This window comes from Tubulanus polymorphus, chromosome 11, assembly GCF_964204645.1.
Source record: "Tubulanus polymorphus chromosome 11, tnTubPoly1.2, whole genome shotgun sequence".
Classification (NCBI taxonomy): domain Eukaryota; kingdom Metazoa; phylum Nemertea; class Palaeonemertea; order Tubulaniformes; family Tubulanidae; genus Tubulanus; species Tubulanus polymorphus.
In genome coordinates this window covers 5,803,704-5,828,343 of record NC_134035.1, presented here as the reverse complement: position 1 = coordinate 5,828,343, position 24,640 = coordinate 5,803,704, and the positions used below count along the sequence as shown (strand labels likewise).

The 24,640-nt window shown below is 39.2% G+C and overlaps 1 protein-coding gene across 1 annotated transcript; it reads right to left on the bottom strand.

Annotated features, from left to right (window-relative positions):
* Positions 1-259: 259 nt before the first annotated feature.
* On the bottom strand, positions 260-24,212 carry LOC141912949 (putative chitinase 10). Its single transcript, XM_074804385.1, is given in 38 exon segments — positions 260-447; positions 654-685; positions 1,028-1,063; positions 1,342-1,377; positions 1,591-1,611; positions 1,762-1,907; positions 1,988-2,107; positions 2,459-2,653; positions 2,853-2,976; positions 3,112-3,221; positions 3,339-3,591; positions 3,902-4,085; positions 4,625-4,716; positions 6,943-7,030; positions 7,282-7,313; positions 7,939-7,959; positions 8,652-8,797; positions 8,869-8,988; positions 9,400-9,594; positions 9,823-9,946; positions 10,103-10,212; positions 10,653-10,905; positions 11,078-11,261; positions 11,589-11,683; positions 13,584-13,764; positions 13,959-13,987; positions 14,309-14,344; positions 14,714-14,749; positions 15,050-15,070; positions 15,262-15,407; positions 15,490-15,609; positions 16,201-16,395; positions 16,543-16,666; positions 16,866-16,975; positions 17,090-17,342; positions 17,522-17,705; positions 18,168-18,264; positions 24,203-24,212. Coding segments are annotated over 37 exon segments (4,401 nt in total). The 5' UTR covers positions 18,229-18,264; positions 24,203-24,212.
* Between the last annotated feature and the right edge of the window lie 428 nt (positions 24,213-24,640).

The following is a 24,640-nucleotide window of genomic DNA, read 5'->3' as shown; positions in this document are numbered from 1 at the left end:
AATGCAATAGTCTATTGCATATGCAATAATAAGGATATAATTCCAAGCGATATATACCTTCCTCTGAGAGGTGCGTTTTAATCTTCGCCATAGGTTTGCCCGATTGATAATGATGAAAATGATCATTCTATTGCTCCAATGTCTCTGAGCAGTTTTCGCACAAGAATCGATAATTGGATAAAACATTAGCAGAAATACCCATCAAAATAATGAAACAACTCTTCTTTTAATCATATGGTGCAGTGTACAATCGCTTTATTCAACACTGAACTGCAGCAGGCCAATTACAAATATGAGTTAGTAAATCAAAAGCAAGACCAATCCCACAATGGAAGTCGAATTGTTCACCAAAGACGCATTGGTAATATTTACCGCAATCAACCGGGTCCCTGTAATAACCATCAGCCTGGCCACTGCACCCTACGAACGAACTTCCACCACCATTTCCTGAAGAAGATTAAAAAAAATTTACACGATAAACATATGAATTATAGTTAATGATTAATCTAACCCAATTTATATGAACACTAATTACATGTATAAATTATTGGTACATATTTGATCAGTGATAAAGATTACCGAGGGAACCAGTACAAGTCATTAGGCCAGCAGTTCATCATCTCTATTATTTTTGTTTATAAAAGTAAACTTACCTTCTGAATTGCTCTCTGTTGTTGTCGTCGGTCTGAAAATACATGTATTCTAATAGCCATGAGGAAGTGAGCAAGTGCTTTTTTACCAATAATGAGACACCAGAGTGGTTTCCTACGCATTGGGAGACACTGCCGAGGCTGGCAGTGTGTGGTCTCCTGTGCATCAGGAGGCGCCGCTCAGACTGAGAGAGGTCTCCTACGCATTTTGAGTCACCGGACAAGGATAGTGGTGATAGAAGACTGATCTCCTAAACATTAGGAGACACCGTCCTGAATGTTTGGAGAGCCTGGAATCTATAACTCAAACTGTAGTAGTGTCGAACTGTCTCCAGCCTATATTTGTTTGTCATCCTATCGGGTGAATGTATACTTACTGTTCAGTAGTCGTTGTTTCTGCTACAGTCGTGGTGCTGAAACGAGAACAAGTTGCAAAATATGTGTACAGGAGACATCGTCCAGACTGATGGATGGGTCTCCTTCGCGAAGATACCTAGAGGGGTCTCCTACACATTAGGAGATACAGTCCAGACTCTGAGAGCGGCCTCCTACGCGTCAGGAGACACCATTCAGACTGCGGGTAGAGGGGTTCATACGCATTAGAGAGACACCATCAGACTGGGAGAGTGGCCTCTACGCTCCAGGAGTGATCGTAAATTTTTGCTATCCCATCGGCTGATTGTCTACTTACTGCTCGGTAGTCGTTGTTTCTGCTACGGTCGTGGTGCTGAAACGAGAACAAGTTGCACATGTAGTGACTGCGACCATAGCGCTTTTTCGATGTGACCACCGGTTGTCAAACACAATAATTTATTAATTCAGCCGACATGGTGTGATTGATGTACATAAAGGATAACTTCAAAGTTAACATATGAAATACGCAACCTAAGCAGAACAGATTCTAATTAGTTTGTAAATCATGATAAAAGATTGTACTTACGTTGTCTCAATAATAGGGTCACTGAAAAATAATTCAAGCTGACATCATTGAATAGTCTTTTTAGAAATTAGTACTTTAATACTTAGGTCCCGTTTGAATAATTTCTTATTGGAAAACATACTTTATCTTCATAAAAATATCATCACCAAACTCTTATGTAAATGTACTTACACGACGACAACCTCTCCACGTAGAGACTGCGAAATCGTGTTTAACAGAGGGTTTTTCCCTTGTCCGCAATGGGTTCCGGTAAAATCATCTAAAGGCAACGTCCAGACCATACCACCGCCGAGCCCTTTCGATTTCAAATAGTTAACCTTAAGAATGAAATACAACTCAAGTTCCGAAATTCACTCAAAATTCCTACTCTCGTTCATGCGTTTAAACAATTCCTGACCTTGATCAGTAAACTTTCTTCATCATCATAACCGACCCAAGTGCTTCCGACAACAGCATATGGTACCTTACTTTCCTCGTCGAAAAATCGGTGTGCGCCATTTTTAAAAAGGTCACAGATCTACAGAGATAATACGTGTATAACGTGGACAAATCAACAACTCTAAATTCTGATACTTTTGGAATTACTTCAGATATTTTATGATATATTATGATAGGCTAAGTATCATGATAATGAAAATAGTAGGCTCTAGAATAGAGCCTTGGGGGACACTAGAATTGATATCGAGAGTGAGATAAACACTTATTAGTCTTAACGGCCTGGCTTCTGTAAGTTTGATAGATTTGGTACCAAATGAGGTATTCCACGCAAATCGGATTGTAAACATCGAGTTTTTCGAACATATTTGAAATTGAAGGTCGAACGAAAAAAGGGTGATAGTTACTAAGGATGGGAAGAAATAAATTGTACCTCATAGTAGGATAAGAATCCATCTTCCCCTGTATATTTTCCAGCTGGGCATGGACCGGAAGCTGGAGCACCCATTCCTTCATCGGAAGTAGAAAGTGTATAACCACGCCCATAGGTAGCCAAACCCAGGACTAGTTTAGTTGAAGGTTGTCCGCCAGCTGAGATACCTGCTAACCACATATTAACTGCTGCATCCTAGAGAGAATTAACAGCAAAGTAAATTTCAAAATTGAAATTGAATTTTGATAGGTACATCCCTTCGACTGTGATGTTGGCTGATAGAAGTTACATTTCAAATAGTAGTTCTTCTTATAACCCTCGAGAGACTTGAATTCTACCTATTCCCAACGACTTTGGAACTGGTGACATTTATATACGAACAAATGTGACTTACAACATTCGCATTTCTGTCAGCACCACTTTCATCATTCCTCGGAAACAGCGCAGTTTGGTGGCCTGTCTTTTGTTCCCAGCCGCCGTGAATATCGTAAGCCATTAGATTGATGAAATCCAAATATCTGAATTAGAAAAACAACAGTTTATAAATCAGATTAGGAAAAGATTAAAAGAATACGGATGTATAACCAGGAAACATTGCGGACTCTAATTCTTCATTATTAATGTGTGGAGTTCACTTTGGAAGTTATACGTACTTGGATATAGTTGGTATATCGTATGCAGTTTCAATGGTAGCCTTACCCGCGGCCACAGCAGCTGTCAGCAAAAACCGGTTAGAATGTCGATCAAAAGCATCTCGCAATTCCTTTAGAAAGAGAAAATCATTTTTTTTCCATAGAGAAAGGCAGACGAAACTGAGTATGCCCGGCTGTCTCTATTAGAGATCAGCATCACCGGGTGTTACAGAATAGCTCATATTTACCTGACAAAGAAGAGCAAAGTTCTGTTTATCTTGGGGAGGACTTCCACGATTAGCGGGGTATTCCCAGTCCAAATCTAACCCGTCGAAACCTCGATCCTCCAGGAAGGCGATCGCGTTCCTAATAAATTGGTCACGATTCTTTTTCTTTGCTACCATTTCAGTAAACCCAGCACTACCGTGGGTCCAACCTCCAATCGCTATCAACGTTTTCAAATTTGGATTCTGATTTTTCAATTCGTTGAATTGCGTGTACCTTTACAATCATATTTTTGTTAGTTGTAGGGATTTTCATGTTGCTTATTATCGCAATGGCAAATGCACGGCCTTGATTAGCTATAATTAGCTTATTAATTCGGCCTTTAAGAATCTAGGCTTAAAAACATAGTTTTGTTTCTATAGACAAGTGACTGTCACTTGATTCAATTGAATAAAAACCCACAATTAACAAGAAAATCTAATGGTCTAACGGTAATACTTCACTCAATATTTAAATAATTTCATTTTGTTCATTTCCACACAGAACAATTTCAAAACCTTCAAAATATCAACGGTCAAACACTTACAAGCCCTTCGAAGAACCGCTATCTTCATCGTTCGATTCGTACGGTGCGATATCGTTACCAACAACTTTACCGAATGAATATATGATATGCGTGCACAGATGAGGGTCTATATTCTCGGGCATGAACATCCCATCATCGGGTCGGTGCTGTGACCAGTTGGTGTGGTAACACACTATTTTGTATTCTGTAGAATAAACAGAAAAACGAAAAGATGAAATTCAAGAGATTGTCCATAGTAATTCAATAATTCAAGAGAGTGTCCATAATGATAGAAAACCGAAAGTATACAATGCCCAGGGCCAGGTTTCACAAAAAAGACGAAATTTCGCTTCTGGGTGCAGTGGTTTCATGAAAAAGCATGAAGCGTGTTGTCCTCATCGAAAACATAAAGTCGCAAATAGCAACTAAACTAGAAATTTGGCTTTTTACTTTTTCGTAAAACTGGACCCTGTGGTAAAATAATATTGAAAACGAGCTTGAGGTTTGAAACATAAAAAAATCTTAATCAATTATCTCGAAATTAATTGTAACGATTCCATCTATGTTTGGGTAAGGATAGACATCTACATAAGATAACTACGTTATAACTGGTAAGTATGATCCAGTTCCACAGTAATCTGAGTTTTGACTCTCGGATCAAAACTTTGGAAATGAACCCGTTTTAACTCTTGAGTTCAAGAACTGTGGAACTTGATCTTGATTTTTGATAACAATGTAACTTACCAGTTGCAGAAATCACGAGCGCCGAAGCGAACAGAAGTAAAACAGGTAACATCATGATGTTAGTTGATCGTGTCTTCTTGTGTCGCCGTTTCCTGTAGACAGTATATATATATAGAGGAATTTGAGATGTTTCGAATGTAATCTCATCGGTTGAATCGAGAAATTGCAAATATTTTGAACGGTATAGAATATGTTCTCTAATTATGACGATTCATTCAGTTTCGTATTGAATTGAATTTTCAAATGGCAATTAATTTTAGACGTTTTGAAAACGCACCAGCAACGTCACTACATTTGCAACACAAATAGCTCGAATTATTTGTTAATCAATTTGTTGATTAATTGTCTCGAAATCAGTTCACTTACAATGTTTTAGTTTATTCGTTTAAGTGACATGTTTCTCCGTACAAAATTAGTGAATAGATCAATTTTATAGAAGCTGTTGTAACATGTGTAAACGTACTTAACTTTTGTGTCGTGTTTATTGTAAAAATCGACAAAATCGATGAATAATTATTTCACAATTCAATCATTTTAATCAGGAGAAAGGAATTGAAATGAATAGCGCTAACTAAAGTACAGAGCATATTCGGGGGTCAATTTTGAGAGACTTGTCACATCCAAAAATGACACTTCGATGTTCATAAAGGCAATATTAGATGTACTCTCGGACTGGAGTACACCGATTTTCTTGACTAAATGAACGGGGGCTGTAAAATAATTTGATCGTTCAAGTCTAAACACAAGTTCCCCTATATCCGCCGCAGACATATTAACTGTTTCTTATTGAACTTACTACAGATAAAATGATGGCACGATATAGCTATTAGCAGCGGATTAAATAATTACTGCATCAATCAGTCGACAACCTAAACACAGTTCTGGACCCAAATTTTATACGTAAATGACGTTTCAAATCCCGATGTGTATATAGTGAACTTTGATCAAATCAAATGAAAATGGATTAGAGTTAGGGCCAAGCTTGCATGGGCGGATCCAGGCTGATAGAAGAAAGAGGTTTTCCATAAAATACACTATTGTCTGATCTCGATGGAAGCGAGAAAATATGTCAGAAAACCGAAGAAATGCCCTCACCTCGTATTCCTGCTGTAGCAGCCTCGTACGTGCACCGTACACTTGTGAATCGGGATACAAATTTGTAGTTAGAACGGAAAATGATGTATTTATATACGTTTTATAAATCTAATAAGCAATATCAATCTCGCCGGTACATTTTCATAACACTTCAAAAAAACCACGGACTTCATGTTGAGAACGCGATGACAAATTGAAACATCACGTAGTTCGAGAGCCTTAATCATTTTCACTGTTTATTGCGATACCATTATTTCGATACGTTATGTTAGAATCTGGAGGTGGCACATTTAATTAGTTATCGTGAGTATTTTCATTCAATCAAAATGAATCATATATTCGGAATCCCGGTGCGTGCGCGCGACAACACAATTTTATCAATAATTAACTGCGCTGTTGAATTCTTCGATGAGGAAATAAACGTTTATTCAAACGAGATACCTAACGAACTCTTCTTCCGGGAATAGATCGTTCATTCTAAGGAAATGGACCGCATGAACCAAAATCGAAGTTTCCAGTTCAGGCAAGTTATTACGTACGGTTGTTAATTTCAATGACAACGTTTTTCAGTTTTTTTTTACTAAAAAGACTAGAAGGAAAATATTAGTATCTCTATAACGCACGCGGAAAAACAGGTGTACATCGACTCTTTCGAACCAGCACGGTACGCATTATATCCAAAAATTCATAAAAACATCTTTATGAACTTTTGATATAATTGATATAAAACGGGTGCTTTCCTGCGACGCATCGGTTGGTAGTTTCGTCAGCAGACCCAGTGTTCAGTGTAAAGAAATCTTAACGATCGAAAGTGAGCGAAGAATTTTTGCAGAGGATGCACGATGCCTTATACCAGCAGAGAGAGAAGATCGGGTGGTCACGCATTGTCGATCAGCAATCTTTCAGCCAACCCAATTCAGACTGATGACGAATTCGTAAATAGGGAAGACAACGACACAAAAGATGCATGTAATAACGGTCTATAAAGCCCTGAGCAATTAGGATACTATCACCTCCTTCTGATTATAAAAAATAACATTAGCAGAAATGCTCATCAAAAGTACATCACGATATGAAATAACTCAAGTTTCTCCGTTGATGTTAAGTGGTAGAATCACTTTATTCAACACTGAACTGCATCAGGCCAATTACAAGCATTACTTTGTAAATCAAAAACGAGACCATTCTCACATTTGAAGTCATGTTGTACACCACCGACGCACCGGTAATATTTTGCGCAATCATCCGGGTCTCTGTAGAAACCATCGGCCTGACCACTGCATCCTACGAACGAACCTCCACCGCCATTTCCTGAATAAGATAAAACATTTAACACGATAAAAATACGAATCATAGTTGATAACAATTCATCTGACATTTTACACGATATACAAATTATAGTTGATACTAATTCATCTAACGTAATTCATATAAACATACAATATAATTTAGTTATTGATACATTATTGATCAGTGATAATATTAGGAGGGATAGCCAGTACAAGTCAGCAGGCCTGTAGTTCATCATCTTCATTATTTCTGTCAATAAACAGTAAACGTACCTCCTGGATTCCCTACTGTTGTTGTCGTCGGCCTGAAAATATTACATAATTGCCAACATGAAAAAGTGTTCTTTTACTCGTAATTTAGACACCATCCAGGATGGGAGAGTGGCCTCTTACGCAGTAGGAGACACCGCGTCCAGACTGGGAGAGTGGTACGCATTAGGAAACACAGTCCAGAGAAAAATAAAGTGGTTCAGTTCATGGCCAATGTTAAGGAAGCCTGGAATCTCAGAGTAACTCAAACAGTCGAACTGGCTCCAGGCCTATGTGGTATTGTATCATACATATTTGATGTAGAAGCACTTATTTTTGCGATATCCTGTCGACTGGTCGTAAACTTAAATTTACAAATTTTGATGTTGCAAATGTACTGACCGTAACCACGTACTTTTTTGACGTGACTACGTCATATTGTTTGGAAAATGCAATAAGTGCTTTACATGATTTTATTTAATGTACATAAAGAATTACTTCAAAGTTAATATCTAAATGTGCAATTTAAGCAAAACAGTGTACAGGCTCGAATTATATTGTAAATCCCCCGATCACGATCTATATGCATCAGTTTCAAGTTATTGGTGATCGAACAATGACATCGAAACCTTTACGCAACAAACATAGCCACGGATTGATATATTCAAAGATTTTACTTACGTTGTCTTGATACTGGGGTCACTGAAAAATTATCCAGAATGATATGTATCACCGAACGGTATTTTTAGTTTAAGATTTGAGTTTCAGTTTAGTTTATTTTCTCAACAATAAATACAATTGCACAGCGCACATGTTACACAAAGGCAAAAATGATGATACCTATTTTCTCGTATTCAAAATCCCTGAAAATGATCAGACAGGCAGCATTTCTATTCTTAATAGAAATATTTGGAATCAACCTTTCTTTGTTTTTCTAAAGCTAAAATACCTAGCTTTTACAAGTAAAATGTGTCATAAATGAGTTTGCGGGCATTCACTCACACTATAACCGAGAAATCACTACATATGTTTCCAGTGAATGAAAACATCGTCACAAATGTCTTTTACAGTCTTCAGCACGCCTTGAATTGATTAACACGAAGGACCGGGGCAGACAGGTCTTGGGTGCCTGTGTCCAATTCCACACACAATAACACCATATTAAATGTATTTGCCCAACGAATTTATCTGAACGACCATGAGATAACATTTAAACTTCGTAACCAAACTCGTGACCCATAGTACCGGTAAGTTCGAACCCCAATAAAATGAAAAAATTTAGATATTAGTACGATCCATGAACACTCTAATACGAAGCCCTGGTAGAATAATTTCTAATTAGAAAAATATACTTAATCTACATATCAGCACAGCTCTAATGAAAATGTACTTACACGGTGACAACGTCTCCACGGAGAGATTGCGAAATCGTCTTTAATAGAGGATATTTCCCTTGTCCGCAATGTGTTCCGGTAAAATCGTCTAAAGCCAATGTCCAGATCATACCACCGCCGAGCCCTTTCGATTTCAAATAGTTCACCTAATACAACACAAGTTCCCAAATTCAATCGAAATTTCTACTCTCGTTCATGCGCTTAAACAATTCCTTACCTTGATAAGTAAACTTTCTTTATCATCGTAACCGATCCAAGTGCTTCCCGCAACGGCATATGGTACCTTATTCTCCTCGTCGAAAAATCGTTGTGCGCCACTTTTAAAAAGGTCACAGATCTACAGAGGTAAAACGTGGACAAATAAACAAATATAAATTATGATACCTTTGAAATTACTTCGTTTATGATATCGGTATGATAAGTACCATGAAAAATAAAAATAGGAGGTCGTAGAATAGATCCTTGGGGGACACCAGAAGTAATATCGAGAGTGAGGATAAACACTTATTGGACTTAACGGCTTGTTTTCTATTAGTTAGATAAGGTATGCTACGTAAATCATAATGTTATTATTCTACGTAGTACTTATATCTAAAAACAAATTATCTGCCGGTCATTTGAACGTTACATTCCTCGATAAGATCAACCCACTGTAAACAACAACGTTTTTCCAACACCATAAATGAAAATTGAAGGTAGACCTGAAATAGGCGACAGTTACTTAAAGAGAGAAGGAAACAAATTGTACCTCGTAGTAGGATAAGAATCCGTTTTCTCTTGTATATTTGCCGGCTGGACATGGACCGGACGCTGGAGCACCCATTCCTTTAACGGTACTGGTAAGTGTAAAACCACGTCCATACGTAGCCAAACCCAGGACTAGTTTAGTTGAAGGTTGTCCGCCAGCTGAGATACCTGCTAACCACAGATTAACTGCTGTATCCTAGAGAGAATAAACAGCAAAATTTTCCAAATTGAGATTGAATTCGGATAGTTACATCCCTTCGACTAATGGTAGCTGATAGAAGTTACATTTCAAATAGTAGTTCTTCTTACAACCAATCCTCCTCACACAGGGATTCGAACGTGGTGGCATTAACCCTAGAGCCTTGAATCTAACTCTTGAATAAGGTTTTTGGAACCGATAATAAATGAAAGAAGTATCACTTACCACGTTCAAATTTCTGTCATCACCAGTTTCATCCTTCCTCGGATACAGCGCAGTCTGGTGGGCTGTCTTTTTCTCCCAGCCGCCGTGAAGATCGTAAGCCATTTAATTGATAAAATCCAAATATCTGAATTAGAATTAAAAACAGCAGAAGATTTCATCATTCATAAATTTGGCCTAGAAAAGATTTAAAAGTATGCGGATTTATATCCAGGAAATATTTCGGACTCCTATTCTTCATTACTAGTGTGGAGAGGATATTTATTTAGCGAGTTATACGTACTTGGATATAGTTGGTATATCGTATGCAGTTTCAATGGTAGCCTTACCCGCGGCCACAGCAGCTGTCAGAAGTAACTGGTTAGAACGCTTATCAAAGGCCTCTCGCAATTCCTTTTTGGAAGAGAAAAACATTGATCATAGAGAAAGGCAGATGAAAGTGAGTATTTCTGACTAATATGTCTCTATTATAGAAACCATCGTCAGGTGTTACATAATAGTATAAGGAATCGTACACTAATGAGACGAGAAAGATGAAGTCCGAAGTTTCCGTAAAGCTGATGATTTATTGATTCGACATATCGACTATGATCTCCAAGAATACTGAGTTAACAAAATTAGGAGATAAATCATTAATATCTCATATTTTTGTTAACTCAGTATTCCTGGAGATGACTATAAGGTTATCGTCGAAACGTCGAATCAATGAATTAATAACGTTTAGGAAACTTCGGACTTCATCTTTCTCGTCTTATTAGTGTGGGAGCCACTATACATCGTCACGATACGGACATAGTATTTCATCAATAGTTGTTTCGGAATAGATAATTCACCTGACAAAGAAGAGCAAAGTTCTGTTTATCTTGGGGAGGGCTTCCACGATTAGCAGGGTATTCCCAGTCTAAATCTAACCCGTCGAAACCTCGTTTCTCCAGGAAAGCGATCGCGTTCTTGACGAATTGAGCACGATTCGTTTTAGTTGCGACCATTTCAGTAAACCCAGTACTACCGTGGGTCCAACCTCCAATCGCGATCAGAGTTTTCAAACTTGGATTCTGATTTTTCAATTCGTTGAATTGCGTGTACCTTTACAATTATATTTTAATATTTTTGTTAGTTGTAGGGATTTTTATATCGCTCAATCGCAATAGCACATCGGAGTTCGGCCTGTGAGGCAAAGAAGGCAAGATGTATTCGAATTACATAAAAAATCATAGACCAAACAATCATTTTAAGGGTTTCACAATCAAATACTTACAAGCCCTTCGACCAATCGGTATCGTCATCGTTCCATTCGTACGGTACGATATCGTTACCGACAACTTTACCGAACGAATATATGATATGCGTGCACAGATGAGGGTCTATATTCTCGGGCATGAACTTCCCATCATCGGGTCGGTACTGTGACCAGTTAGTGTGGTAACATACCATCTTGTAATCTGTAACATAAATAAAACACGAAAAGATGAAATTTAAGAGATGTCCATAATTATACAAAGCCGAAGGGATAAAAAGCCCAAGGGTCAGTTTTAACAAATGAAAATAAAAATTTGGTTCTGGAAGCAGTTTCATGGAAAAAGCCAACTCACTGGAAACCTGAAATAACAGATAGCGACTACGTAAGATAGAAATTTGAGTTTTAACTTTTTGCAAGACTGACACACAGTTGTGAGTTCAGATTTTGACATTGAAAATGAACTAATTTTAACTGTTGAGTTCAAGAACTCGGGAACTTGGTCTTGGCTTTTGATAACAATGTAACTTACCAGTTGCAGAAATCAAAAGCGCCGAAGCGAACAGAAGTAAAACAGGTAACATCATGAAGTTAGCTGATCGTGTCCAGCTTCGGATCCCTGGTTCCCTGTAGACAGTATTTATAGAGAATAGATGTTTTGAATATATAATCTTATCAGCTGAATCGAGACATTTGAAATGTCGAACAAGTCTGGGAACGGTAGAATCTGTTCGAAAATAATAGGACTAATTACAACGGTTATTTCGTATTGAATTGAATTTTCAAAATGAAATAAAATTCCGACGTTGTATAACGTCAGGTATATTTGTAATTAACATAGATGGCACAAATCATTGTCTCTAAATGAGCTCACTTAGAATAATATTGTTTATTCGTTAAAATTGACATGTTTCTCAATAGAAAATCATAATAGACAAGTATAGTGTAGTTGTTGTCACATGTTGTAAACGTGCGTAAATTTCGTGTTGCTTATTGTAAAAATCGACAAAATCGATGAATATTATTCGAAATTCAATCATTTCAATCGAGAAATGAAATGAAGAGTGCAAACTAAAGTATAGTCCATGTTCACAGTTTATCATCAAAATGACCAGTGATGAAATGATGGTGGTACTATGCCGGGGAGCTATTGTAGCTAGGGTCATTCCTTTAACTAACTTGAATGTGCCTTTCCGATGGAAAAAGAATAAAGAACTTTTAAGAACGTGTGGTCCCCGCAAGCCATACGTATTCACGCAAAGATAGGTTGTTTTTTCAACACATATGAACAGCGACTGATGAGATGAATCCCACGGAAGGAAAACAAACGTGGAGGTAACAAGAATATCGAACAACTGAAATATCCTTGTAAACGATTAGAATTTAGATAAAAGGTGAAATTTTTACGCAATATACGTGATGCATCTTTTTTAAATATTCTGACATGTGTAAATACTAGAAAACGTAAAAACGATTTAAATGATGTCGGAAAGATAGATTACCAGCGCATGATTTATTTGAGATAACATCAAATAAGTAGGTCGTTACTCGTAGCATTTGTAATTACGTCAGCAGATACCCCCCCCCCCCCCTAACACTGTATGCACCGAAGAACTTTCGCACCTAATAGGCCTACAGAGGATGGCACGATGCCTTAAACCAACAGAAAGAGAAGATCAGGTGGTCACCATTGGCAGCAACTTGTCAACAAATCTGATGACGAATAAAGCCCAACGCACACGGCACCGAAAAAACGTTTTCGATGTTTTTTGTTATGCCGTTTGCGGGGTAGGCAAAAGAAAAAAAGCCGAACTGAAAAAAGTTTTTCACGAGCAAAAAACGATTTCTGAAAATCGTGTTATCGGTTTCGGCGAAACAAATGTTTTGCCGTGTGCGTTGGGCTTAAGGCAAGACAACGACAGTAAAGATACACCAGTCTATAAAACCAGCCCCCGAGAGGCGACTATCCCCTCCCTCTGAGAGGTGCGTTAAAATCTTCGCCGAAGGTTTGCATAATTGTTGCATAATTAATATTGATAACAAGCCATCTATCGGCGACAACGGTAATCGGGCTCTGACTCGAACCCCGAAATTACCATGCGTTAGTTTCCATGTTGCATTTTGTATATGTTGTACCCAATGCCAATAGCTACATCTGAATTTCACCCCATTCCTCAGTTATGACGTCAGAGTTTTTAGTGACACTAGTTCTTCCGCTAGGTGATGCAGCGGGTCCATTCTTGCACAACTAGACCCCTGTAAACTAACATTGTACCCAGGTTTCATTTGGATCAACCACCTATTAACGAATCCAGTAGCTGTCAAGCGCACACACACGCACCGAGACTCACAGGCAGACCAGACGGTACGAGTAGCCCGAGAAACAAAAATGTTGATTATCCTACTATGTACTAGAATTAATGATTGAATAAAAATTAGCAGAAATGCTTATCAAAAGTATATCACGATATGAAATAACACAAGTCTCTCCGTTGATATCATGTCCTATGATTACTTTATTCAACACTGAACTGCATCAGGCCAATTACAAGCATTACTTTGTAAATCAAAAAAGAGGCCATGAGGGCATTTGAAGTCGTATTGTATACCACCGACACATCGGTAATATTTAGCACAATCATCCGGGTCCCTGTAGAATCCATCGGCCTGACTGCTGCATCCTACAAAGGAACTTCCACCGCCATTTCCTGGATCAGATAAAACATTTTACACGATAAACATACGAATCGTAGTTAATAACAATTCATCTTAGGTAATTCATGTAAACATACAATAACTATAAGTTATTGAAACAATTTTATCAGTGATAAGAATGCGAGAGATCCAATACAAGTCAACCTGGCCTGCAGTCATCAACTTCATTATTTTTGTCGAAACTTACCTCCTGAATGACCTACTGTTGTCGTCGGCCTGAAATGCATGATAGATTTTCGGTAATTTCACGACCAGCAACTCGCAATGAATTTATTGTCTTAGCGAGTATCATTGAGACATTCCGGGAAATTATCCCGTCCCTAAAAGTTAAGGTCAGCTGCTTGGCATGGTCGTGATGGGACGATTATTGCACGTCAAGGAGAAGTTGATTCTAACTCATCAGGAGACATCGTCTCTAGACAGGGGAGAGTGGGAGAGTGGTCACCTACGCATTAGGAGACACCGTCCAGATAGGGAGATTGGCTACGCTCTAGGAGTGATCGTTTTTGCTATGCTATCGGCTGATTGTCTACTTACTGTTCAGTAGTCGTTGTTTCTGCTACAGTCGTGGTGCTGAAATGAGAAAAAGTTGCAAAATATATGTGCTAACTACAACCACAACGCTCTTTCGATATGACTAACGCCAAATTGGTGGTCAAACACAATAAGTCCATAGGGCACAGTCCACTAAACAGGATGAATGGTCTCCTGCGATTCAGGAGACATCGTCCAGAGTGATGGAGGGGTCTCTTATGCGAAGATACCGTCCAGACAGGGGAGAGTGGTCTCCTACGCATCAAGAGACACCGTTCAGACTGCGAGCATAGTAGACTGGTCTCCTACGCATTGGAGAAACACCGTCCTGACTGGGAGAGTGGCCTCTAAGCCTCAGGAGTGATCGTAAATTATTTTTGCCATCCTATCGGCTGATTGTCTACTTACTGCTCGGTGGTCGTAGTTTCTGCTACAGTCGTGCTGCTTAAACGAGAACAAGTTGCAAAATATATGTACTAACCGGGAATCTGGCGCCTTTTCGATGTGACTAACGCCAAATCGGTTATCAAACACAATAATTGATTTTCATTATATGATGATTTTCATGATACATTGCATAAACGATTAATTGCTACTTCGTCCAAAATAAACAATTTGAGAAAAATGATGAAAAGACTCTCGTTTGTGATCATTATGTCGATGTACGACAGTCAGAGGACTGATTGGCATAAGACCTCTAATCGCCTGTCCATAGGGAAGATGTGTTCAAAAAAATTCACTTACGTTGTCTCAATGTTGGGGTCACTGAAAATTGATTCAAATTGATATTATTGAACTGTTTGTAGATAAAGTAATTGACTCGTTAACATATTATGATAGATAAGGAAGGTGAATCTAATAGGTTGTTTGAATCATTTCTCATGCGAAATCATAATATATAATATATTGAACCTGAATTCTATCCATAGCTCGAACGTATAACTAAATGTTCTTACACGGTGACAACCTCTCCACGAAGAGATTGCGAAATCGTCTTCAACAGAGGGTATTTCCCTTGTCCGCAATGTGTTCCGGTAAAATCATCTAAAGGCAACGCCCAGATCATACCACCGCCGAGCCCTTTCGATTTTAGATAATTAACCTATAGAAGAAAATACAGCAGAAGTTACAAAATTCAAAGAATTTTTACTCCTATCCATGACTCAACTTAAACAATTTCTTACCTTGATTAGTAAACTTTCTTTGTCATCATACCCGATCCAAACGTTTCCGACAACAGCATATGGTACCTTACTTTCCTCGTCGAAAAATCGTTTTGCACCATTTTTAAAAAGGTTACAGATCTAAAGGCATTACATAGACAAATCAACGACCCAAAAGGCGGAACAATCACTGACTAATACGAGTCAAATCAACAACCCTACATTTTTATACTTTTGAGATTACTTCAGGTATGATATGATATGATATAACATGACATGTATCATGTAAATAAAAAAAATTAGCGGCCCTAGAATAGTGCCTTGAGGGACATCAGAAGTAATATTGAGAACTGAGGATAAGCAATTACTGAACGTTACTACTTGTTTCCTATTCGATAGGATAATTTTGGGACCAAAATAAGGTATGCCACTTAAACCATAATGTTCTAATTTTGACTTGCAGAGTTAGTGATAAATTGTGTCAAACGCTTTTGATAAACTTATGAAAACCATTAATAAACAATTATCTCTAGATTGTTCGCTATTTTATCAGTAATGTACGTTAATGCAAAGTAAGTTTAGTTTATACTTAATTCATTCTAGAGCTGAACTGCCGGTCATTTGAAATTTCATATTTCTCGGGAAATTTTATCAACCGATTCCGATCACTGACATTTGCTGAAGTTAACGTGAAAAGGCGATAGTTACAAGAGTGAAAGAAATGGACTGTACCTCGTAGTAGGATAAGAATCCGTTTTCTCTGGTATATGGGCCAGCTGAACATGGACCGGAAGCTGGTGCACCCATTCCTTTATCGGACGTTGAAAGTGTAAAACCACGTCCATATGTACCCATACCGAGGACTAGTTTAGTTGAAGGTTGTCCGCCAGCTGAGATACCTGCTAACCACAGATTAACTGCTGTATCCTGGAGAGAGAATTTAACAGCAAAACGTATTTTCCGAGTTTCAACTATGCATTTTCTTTTCAAAACGACCATAGAGAATGAAATCAAAATTTTGAATTTCCAACAGCTTTGGTACCGAATAAATTGCTAAGAAAAACAGCAACTTACGACGTTCAGAATCCGGTCATCACCAGTTTCATCCTTCCGCGGATACAGCGCAGTATGGTGGCCTGTCTTTTTTTCCCAGGCGCCGTGAAGATCGTAAGCCATTAAATTGATGAAATCCAAATATCTTAATAAGAAAAAAATCTAAGGAAAATTTGGTTTAGACATTTTATTCAAAGGATATGGATTTGTTTTAACCAGCCCTGACAGATACGCTGGCAGCATTCCTGATAATGATTATATAAGATATAAGTCAAAATGTCGAATTAAGGAAACATGATTTCGGACTTTATTCTTCATTATTTATAGAATTTATCTATACGTACTTGGATATAGTTGGTATATCGTATGCAGTTTCGATGGTTGCTTTACCCGCGGCCACAGCAGCTGTCAGCAAAAACCGGTTAGAATGCCGATCAAAAGCCTCTCGCAGTTCCTTTTGCGGAAGAGAAGAAAGATTTATCATAAACAATGACAGTTGAAACTGGGTATTTCAGGTTAGTTTCTTTGAAAGACCATTATCGGGTGTAACAGAATCTAGAGTATTTACCTTGCAAAGAAGAGCAAAGTTCTGTTTATCTTCGGGAGGACTTCCACGATTAGCGGGGTATTCCCAGTCTAAATCTAGCCCGTCGAAACCTCGTTTCTCCAGAAAAGCGATCGCGTTCTTCACGAATTGAGCACGATTGGTTTTAGTTGCGACCATTTCAGTAAACCCAGCACTAGCGTGGTTCCAACCTCCAATCGCGATCAGCGTTTTCAAACTAGGATTCTGATTTTTCAATTCGTTGAATCTTGTGTACCTTCACAATTATAGTTCATTCAATTTTGATTAAGAAACTGAAAACCTTGGTAGAGAATTTTACAACTGAATGTAACCTCGGACGATGGTGAGTGTTTGTGTTAAGTGTGCCGCGATTCAATATTTGAATAATTGGATTTTGACCATGCAGAACTTTCAAAATCTAAATCAAACACTTACAAGCCCTTCGACCAATCGGTATCGTCATCGTTCCATTCGTACGGTACGATATCGTTACCGACAACTTTACCGAACGAATATATGATATGCGTGCACAGATGAGGGTCTATATTCTCGGGCATGAACTTCCCCTCACCGGGTCGGTACTGTGACCAGTTAGTGTGGTAACATACCATCTTGTAATCTGTAACATAAATAAAAAACGAAAAGAAGATATTCAGGAGATTTTCCGTAATAATGAAAAAAAATCCCGTAGGTTTCACGAAAAAAGTGTAGGCCAATCGACAAATTTTTGTGGCATGATCAAATTACATTGAGAATGAACTTAGGGTTTAAATGGTTAAATCTTAATCGATAATTTCAAAACTATTTGTTATAGGCCTACGTAGGATTTCATTTATGGTTAAGTTTGGGCAAGAATAAGATTGACAATACCTGGTAACCCATAGCATTGTGTGTTCCAGTGTGTGTGTGTGTGTGTGTGTTACTGGTGGATTTGTAAGGGGCACAACTCAAATCAATCAATTAATCAATCAAAGAAATAAATAAATAAGAGGCACAAGATCGAATAAACGAGTTTTAACTCTGAGAACTGTGGGACTTAATCTATGGGTTCTTTGGTAATAGTTATATAAGTTTGACTTACCAGTTGAATCGACCACAATCGCCGAGGCGAACAGAAGTAAAACAGGTAACATGATAAACATTGAGTTGATCGTGCCCTGTGTCGTCCTGTCTGGTCGCTGTTAACTATAATTATAGATGAGCGAGGGATAATTTGAATATAATCTTATCAGCTGAATCGAGACATCTCTAGCGAGTCTGGGAACGGAAGAATCTGTTCTATAACGATACGACTAGATTATAACAGACAACTTTCCAGCAATGAGTTCGCTTACAATATTATTGTTTATTCGTAAAATTGACATGTTTCTCCGTACATAATTGGTGAATAGATCAATGTATAGTCGTTGTTGTAAAATGTTGTAAACGAACGTAACCTACGAGTTGAGTTTATTGTGAAAATCGACAAAATCGATAATAATCATTTACAATTCAATCATTATAATCAGGAAATTAAGTATGTTAACCGCTAAAGTACAGAACATACCAATTATTTATCACCAAGATGAGCAGTTGTGAGATAATGACGGGAAAATGACTGATCGGAGATTTAGTTACTGTATAGTGACTAAATCAGTCAACAACCTGAACCCAGTTCTAGAGCCAGGTTTCATAAATGACGTTGCAAAACCCCTCGTTGTTATTGTTAACACAGTTGTAATGGTAGTTATAATATTATATTGGTTGAATCCAGGAGGTTAGGGCCATGTGTGAACTAGTAAGCCCCCTCTTGAAAAGGAAGGCCTAACTTGATGTAGAACTAAGGCCAAGCTTGAAGTAGAGTTCTTAGAGTTGGAGCCAAGTTAGTGCTAGGGTGGTGCCGTGGTTAGAATCTTCTTTGTGGATGTGCCTTTTCGATGAAGAAGTTTCTAATTTTGCAATCAGGAACTGCCTTTTGAAATATCTGGCTACAAAATGCCGTAGCATTCACGCGAAAATAGGTTGTTTTTTAACAGAGACTGATGAGTTGGGACCCATCGAAAGGGAAACAAACACGGAGGAAACAAGAATATCGTACAACCTCATAAAACGATTAGAATATAACCAATGGGTGAGTTCTTTTCCGCAATTCTGACATAAATGAGACATTTTGTCAAACTTTCTAAAATCAGGTAAATACTATCATGAAAACGGATTTGAAGTCGGTTAAACAGATTACAAGCTCAGGATTTATTTCAGATAACGTCGTATGAAATGTCTCCAAATGTAAGAAAAAGAATTCTCCACTAAAAATGATGATTATCTAAAACACTTCGAAGCACCGTGCATATGTAACAAAATCTGAAATCTTTTTTTTATTGTTTTACCAATTTAACACAAAATTTTAGAAGTTATTGTTACCATTTTGGACACTACACCTAACTTGTAACAATTCACAACACGTATAAGAAGACACGAACTAGAAATGATTTCTGTTTATTTGGCAGTCATTTCTGACGAAAACCGTAAGGTTTTTCATACCTAGACTGGTCGGCGCGAGTCTCAGCGCCACGCGGGAATATTTCAACCAACAAACACCGTCATTGTGGATGCGAATGCTGGTTACCGCCAATAGCGTACTTTTTAGCTCCAAGTCCGTGGCGTGGGCTTCCGTCATTACCGCGATCAGAAAATTCAACAGCGTAATAGCAACAACTACTACCAACAACATTTGATAAATGACGAATAATTGTGAGTTAGGATGACCGGTAAAATCTACAGTGTTTAACATGGTAAGAAATACAACCGATAGGACATGGATAAACGAACCATATTCGCAAATATCTATCGATAGATAAAGCGTCGAATATGCTACGGTAAACACCATATAAACTACTATGAATATAACGATGAATCTGGTCATAGCTCGAATCATGTTACGAAAACTGATGAAAAAGAATCCGATGTGCGGGACGCATTGGAACAAATCGCAAATATCGATGATTTGAATCGGTAAGAACAAGAGGTAGACGTAGTTGAGATATGGTGGAAACTGTTGACGCGTGTATATCGTGTTCGCTATCATCAATGTGGTCATCAAGATGTGATGGGGAAAGTCGGAAGTATAATACAGGAACGCGTGAAGTGACGTTTGAAAGAAATGTATACGCTCTTTCCGACGATGACTGGATCGTGAGAAGTAACTCACATTACAAGCAATCGACGATATGAGTCTGGTCGCTAGACTGAACCAGATCACCGCGCAAAATATATACGTAGCTAGTCGAATAGTCTGACGGCCGCGTTTAGAATAAAGTCCTGATATATCTACAGAACAGTTCGAGTGACTTAGCGAACGGAATTCACGAAAATCGACGAATCGACAAAACGGCAAGGCCGTAAAAATTAGCATAATCAGCAACCTCGTCAGGCACATAGCTACGAATAAAGGTCGATTTTTCCGTTTTACCAGCGAACTGAGAGCTCGCATAACAGGATGAATCAGTAATCGACTTTCGTGTAGCCGTCTCAATTCATCGGTCGCGTAAATACTAGACATACCGAAAAACGGACTGACAAACATCCGCGAACCGTCGTAGTCATACTCGCCGAGATTGTACTCGTACCTGGAGTACAGTCCGTATCTCGTCACGAGGTGTCTGTACACTCCATCAGTATCCATAATCCGGGCGTAGAATCGAAATGTTTTATTTTTCATGGCCCAGTCTAACGGATAGTATCCATCGCTGTTAACCGTCCGTAGAATCATTTCTTTCTGCGTATTCGACTGTAAACGTTTCATTATCAAGTCGAACACGTCGATCATTTCGCGCTCTAGTTTTTGACTCGATTTTGCCGCCGATATCAACGTATGAACCACGTTATTACCGCGGATATCCACGTCGAATAAGTCCACGCCTTCGTCCAAAAACAATTCGAGCGTTCTCCTGGCGTTGAACACGCAGGCTAACGTTAACGGCGACCCGGCCAATACTGGGACATCGTCGCAAATTCTAAAATCGACCTTGAAACCGAAATCGTAATTTAATAATTTCGACCTGTCGATAGAATTCCCCTGTTGTAGTAAAATGTTTCGAACAGTTTTGTCGTCGTCTCGCGTGATAGCGTCGTAGAAAGCTGATTTATCGTCAGCCCGATCTTTACCGTCGAGGGTAATCTCCTCTACCAACTCGAGGGACTCAACCTTCATTCCGTTTGGTGCGTTCTTTTTCTTCGCGTTAAAATGCAGTTGAATTTCCTGCCCTGACGAAGCCACTGCCTCGAGTCAGTCAGCCGATTGCCTCCGAGAGTCTTCCACCTTGTCCGTCACTTTGGGTAGTAGTGAGTTGGAATCGCAGTTGGAGATAAGAGGAGCGCAGTTCCACCTCGCTCAGGTAGTAATAACATAATGGACCCCACTTAGCTGTATAGAATATTATGATGTTAACTACTAACTTCGATTAATCGGCAAAACGTAAAATGCATAATAAATCAAACGCTTCGAATGACATTACAACAGCAATGATTGATATTAATAATGTGACTTGATGACTGATCGTCAATATCGGATAAACATAAAATTACCATTTAGATAATTACGATCATGTGAACACAGCGTCATTATGGTCTCTGACAATGTTTTGATATCGGTTTTAACTATGTAACATTCCACAGCGTTTTAACAGATTAAAAATCCCTCGCCCACTCTGTTCGCGCCTATGTTTGCCCATCCGTCAAGTCAATTACGATATTGTGCATTTATTATTAAAGTTCTGTAGAATTGTTTTCAACGATGTTTCGGATACTCGTTATGCGTTGGTTAAGCGGGACATTCTGTCACTTTTCTTTCGAATATAAAGTTCCGGGATGAGAGTGATGGGAGCCTGTATTTTTCGGCTTTTTCGACATCGAGAAGCCTGAGTCCGAAAGCCAAAAGATCTTGCAGACAATGTGGTTTTTCGACTTGACTATACGCTCCATGTTGGTGGTCAAAATCATGGACTCATGGGCGACATCGTTTTAGACCACATGATCTTGGAGTAATCTGACTAATCGAATCAGTCTCATTACTTCAAGTTCAAACACAAAAACTTAAGTGATTTATGCGACGGTCCTTCGTAGTTTGTAAATCCCCAGAATATCTTTTGTTGTTATGTATGTCGGTCAAAATGAGCTATGAACTCACGAGCAAGACCTCTATATGGCTGTGAAAGGCTGTATACGGTTTTAGATTAGTTAATTAAGTTGATGGTAAAATGTTACCTTTGGACCCATTACTCATGTCTCTTCTATTCTCCTGGATAATGATTTGATTTCATTCACATGATGAAAATGACCCAAAATGTATGTTTGATAGCTCGCGTGTTTATATCCCGTTTACCAGAACAGCCATGGCTATCACCGGGAAAGTCATAACCGTATACCTACAGATTTTATTCTGCGGTTGGGCGACGAGCGATTCTCAGAATGGACGAAGGCCGAATATTGTACTCATCGTAGCCGATGATCTCGGTTGGAACGATGTCGGATGGCACAACGCTGACGTTCGTACGCCGAACCTCGACTCGCTCGCCAAAGGCGGTGTCATACTGAACAATTCGTACGTGCAACCTGTGTGTTCTCCGTCGCGAGCGGCCATATTGACCGGTCTCTATCCGTACCACACTGGCTTACAGCATAGCTACGTACCGGCGGCAAGACCGTACGGGTTACCCACTCGGTTTACAACTCTACCGACGCTCCTCTCCGCGCGGGAACTCAATTACGAAACACACGCGGTGGGGAAATGGCATTTAGGATTCTGCGACTGGGATTACACCCCGACACGACGTGGTTTCTCCAGCTTCTACGGATTTTACGCCGGACGAGCTGACCATTACACGCACGTACTAAACGAAAGTGGATTCACCGGGTTGGATTTCAGGGATAAATTCGATATCGTGCGCGACCAGAACGGCACGTATTCGACGTTCGCTTTCACAAAACGAGCGGAGGAGATTATCGCCGAACACGGTACCACCAAACTGCCGATGTTTTTGTATTTGGCCTATCAGAATGTCCATGCTCCGCTACAAGTACCGAAACGTTTCACCGACATGTACAACCACGTTAAGAACGCGGATCGCCGCAAGTTTTTGGGCATGGTTTCGGCGTTGGACGAAGGTGTTGGTAATGTGACCAGGGCGCTGCGTGAAGCCGGTTTATGGGAAAACACGGTTTTGATATTTACGACCGATAACGGTGGAACCCCGTCTTTCGGCGGGAACGATTGGCCGTTACGGGGTGCTAAGCATACTCTATGGGAAGGCGGCACGAGATCTGTAGCATTTATACACAGTTCACTGATACCTAGCGCTCCATTCGTCTATAACGGACTTTTCCATGCCGTCGATTGGCTGCCTACTATTCTAGCTCTGGCAGGAGGTGACAGTGATGCCATAAAAGGTTCGAACATCGATGGGATAGATCAGTGGGACGCGATAAAAAATCGCCATCGACGGCATCCCAGAAATAGAATCGTGTATAATATCGACGAGCTGTCGAAAGGCGCCGCGATTCGTAAAGATGGCTTTAAACTTATCGTCGGGGACCCGGGGCCGTACAGCGGGTGGTATCCTCCGCCATCTGACGGGAAATCGTATAACTATCGAACAGAAAATCGTATTCGGCGCCAACGTCGATCGCCTGATAGGGGCTGGCCGTTCGATCGGGTCCAGTTATACGATCTGATAGCGGACCCCGTTGAGAGGAATAACCTTGTAGAAGCGCTTCCTGGAGTCGTTACAGAGATGAAATTAGAATTCTTAGATTATCTAGAAACGCTTAGACCAGCTATATTTCCGCCGGAAGATCCGAATTGTGATCCGAGACGTTTCGACGGTGTTTGGAGCCCGGGTTGGTGCAAAGCGACATGAATACACCATATAATATGATTTATACTTCTTTTAGTTTTGAAACTTTTTTATAACTATCCAAGTCAACTGTCACATACACCGGTATATCATAATGTAACGTTATCTTTGACCAGATCCCTTTGACTGAGTTAATTTATTTTTACTGAAATGATATAAAGTAGTTGACTCTTAGTTAAAAATTTCCCCGGGCTAAATTATGTAGAAGTGTTAGAAAATGTTTTACCTTTTTTGTGTATTTTGTCTCCCAATTCTCAAATGAGTTTGATCATGTGAATTGTTATACGGTAACAAGTGCGCCAGCTGGTGCTAGCAGGTGCTTTCTCCTTAGTTAATGATGAAATATGTGTTTATTATTACAATGAAATAAAAATTCTAAACCGATGATATCATGGATTTGAGTGGTTTAAATCGTTGCGCATTTGAATATATCATTGGATTATGAATTCCTCTAGTCCTGGTCTGTCGAAGTGAAATTTTCAGTGAGGTCCAATCTGACAGGACGTGGAAACAGGACGTGGCCGTCCTGGTGCCCAACAGGGCCGTAGAAGATAGCATTTGGATTTGAAGGGGCTGAGTAACCAGTAAAAGGGCAATTGCCCCATCTGACTACGGCCCTCACACGGCGTTCGTGTTATCCTATTTCACCATAGAGATTTGCAGA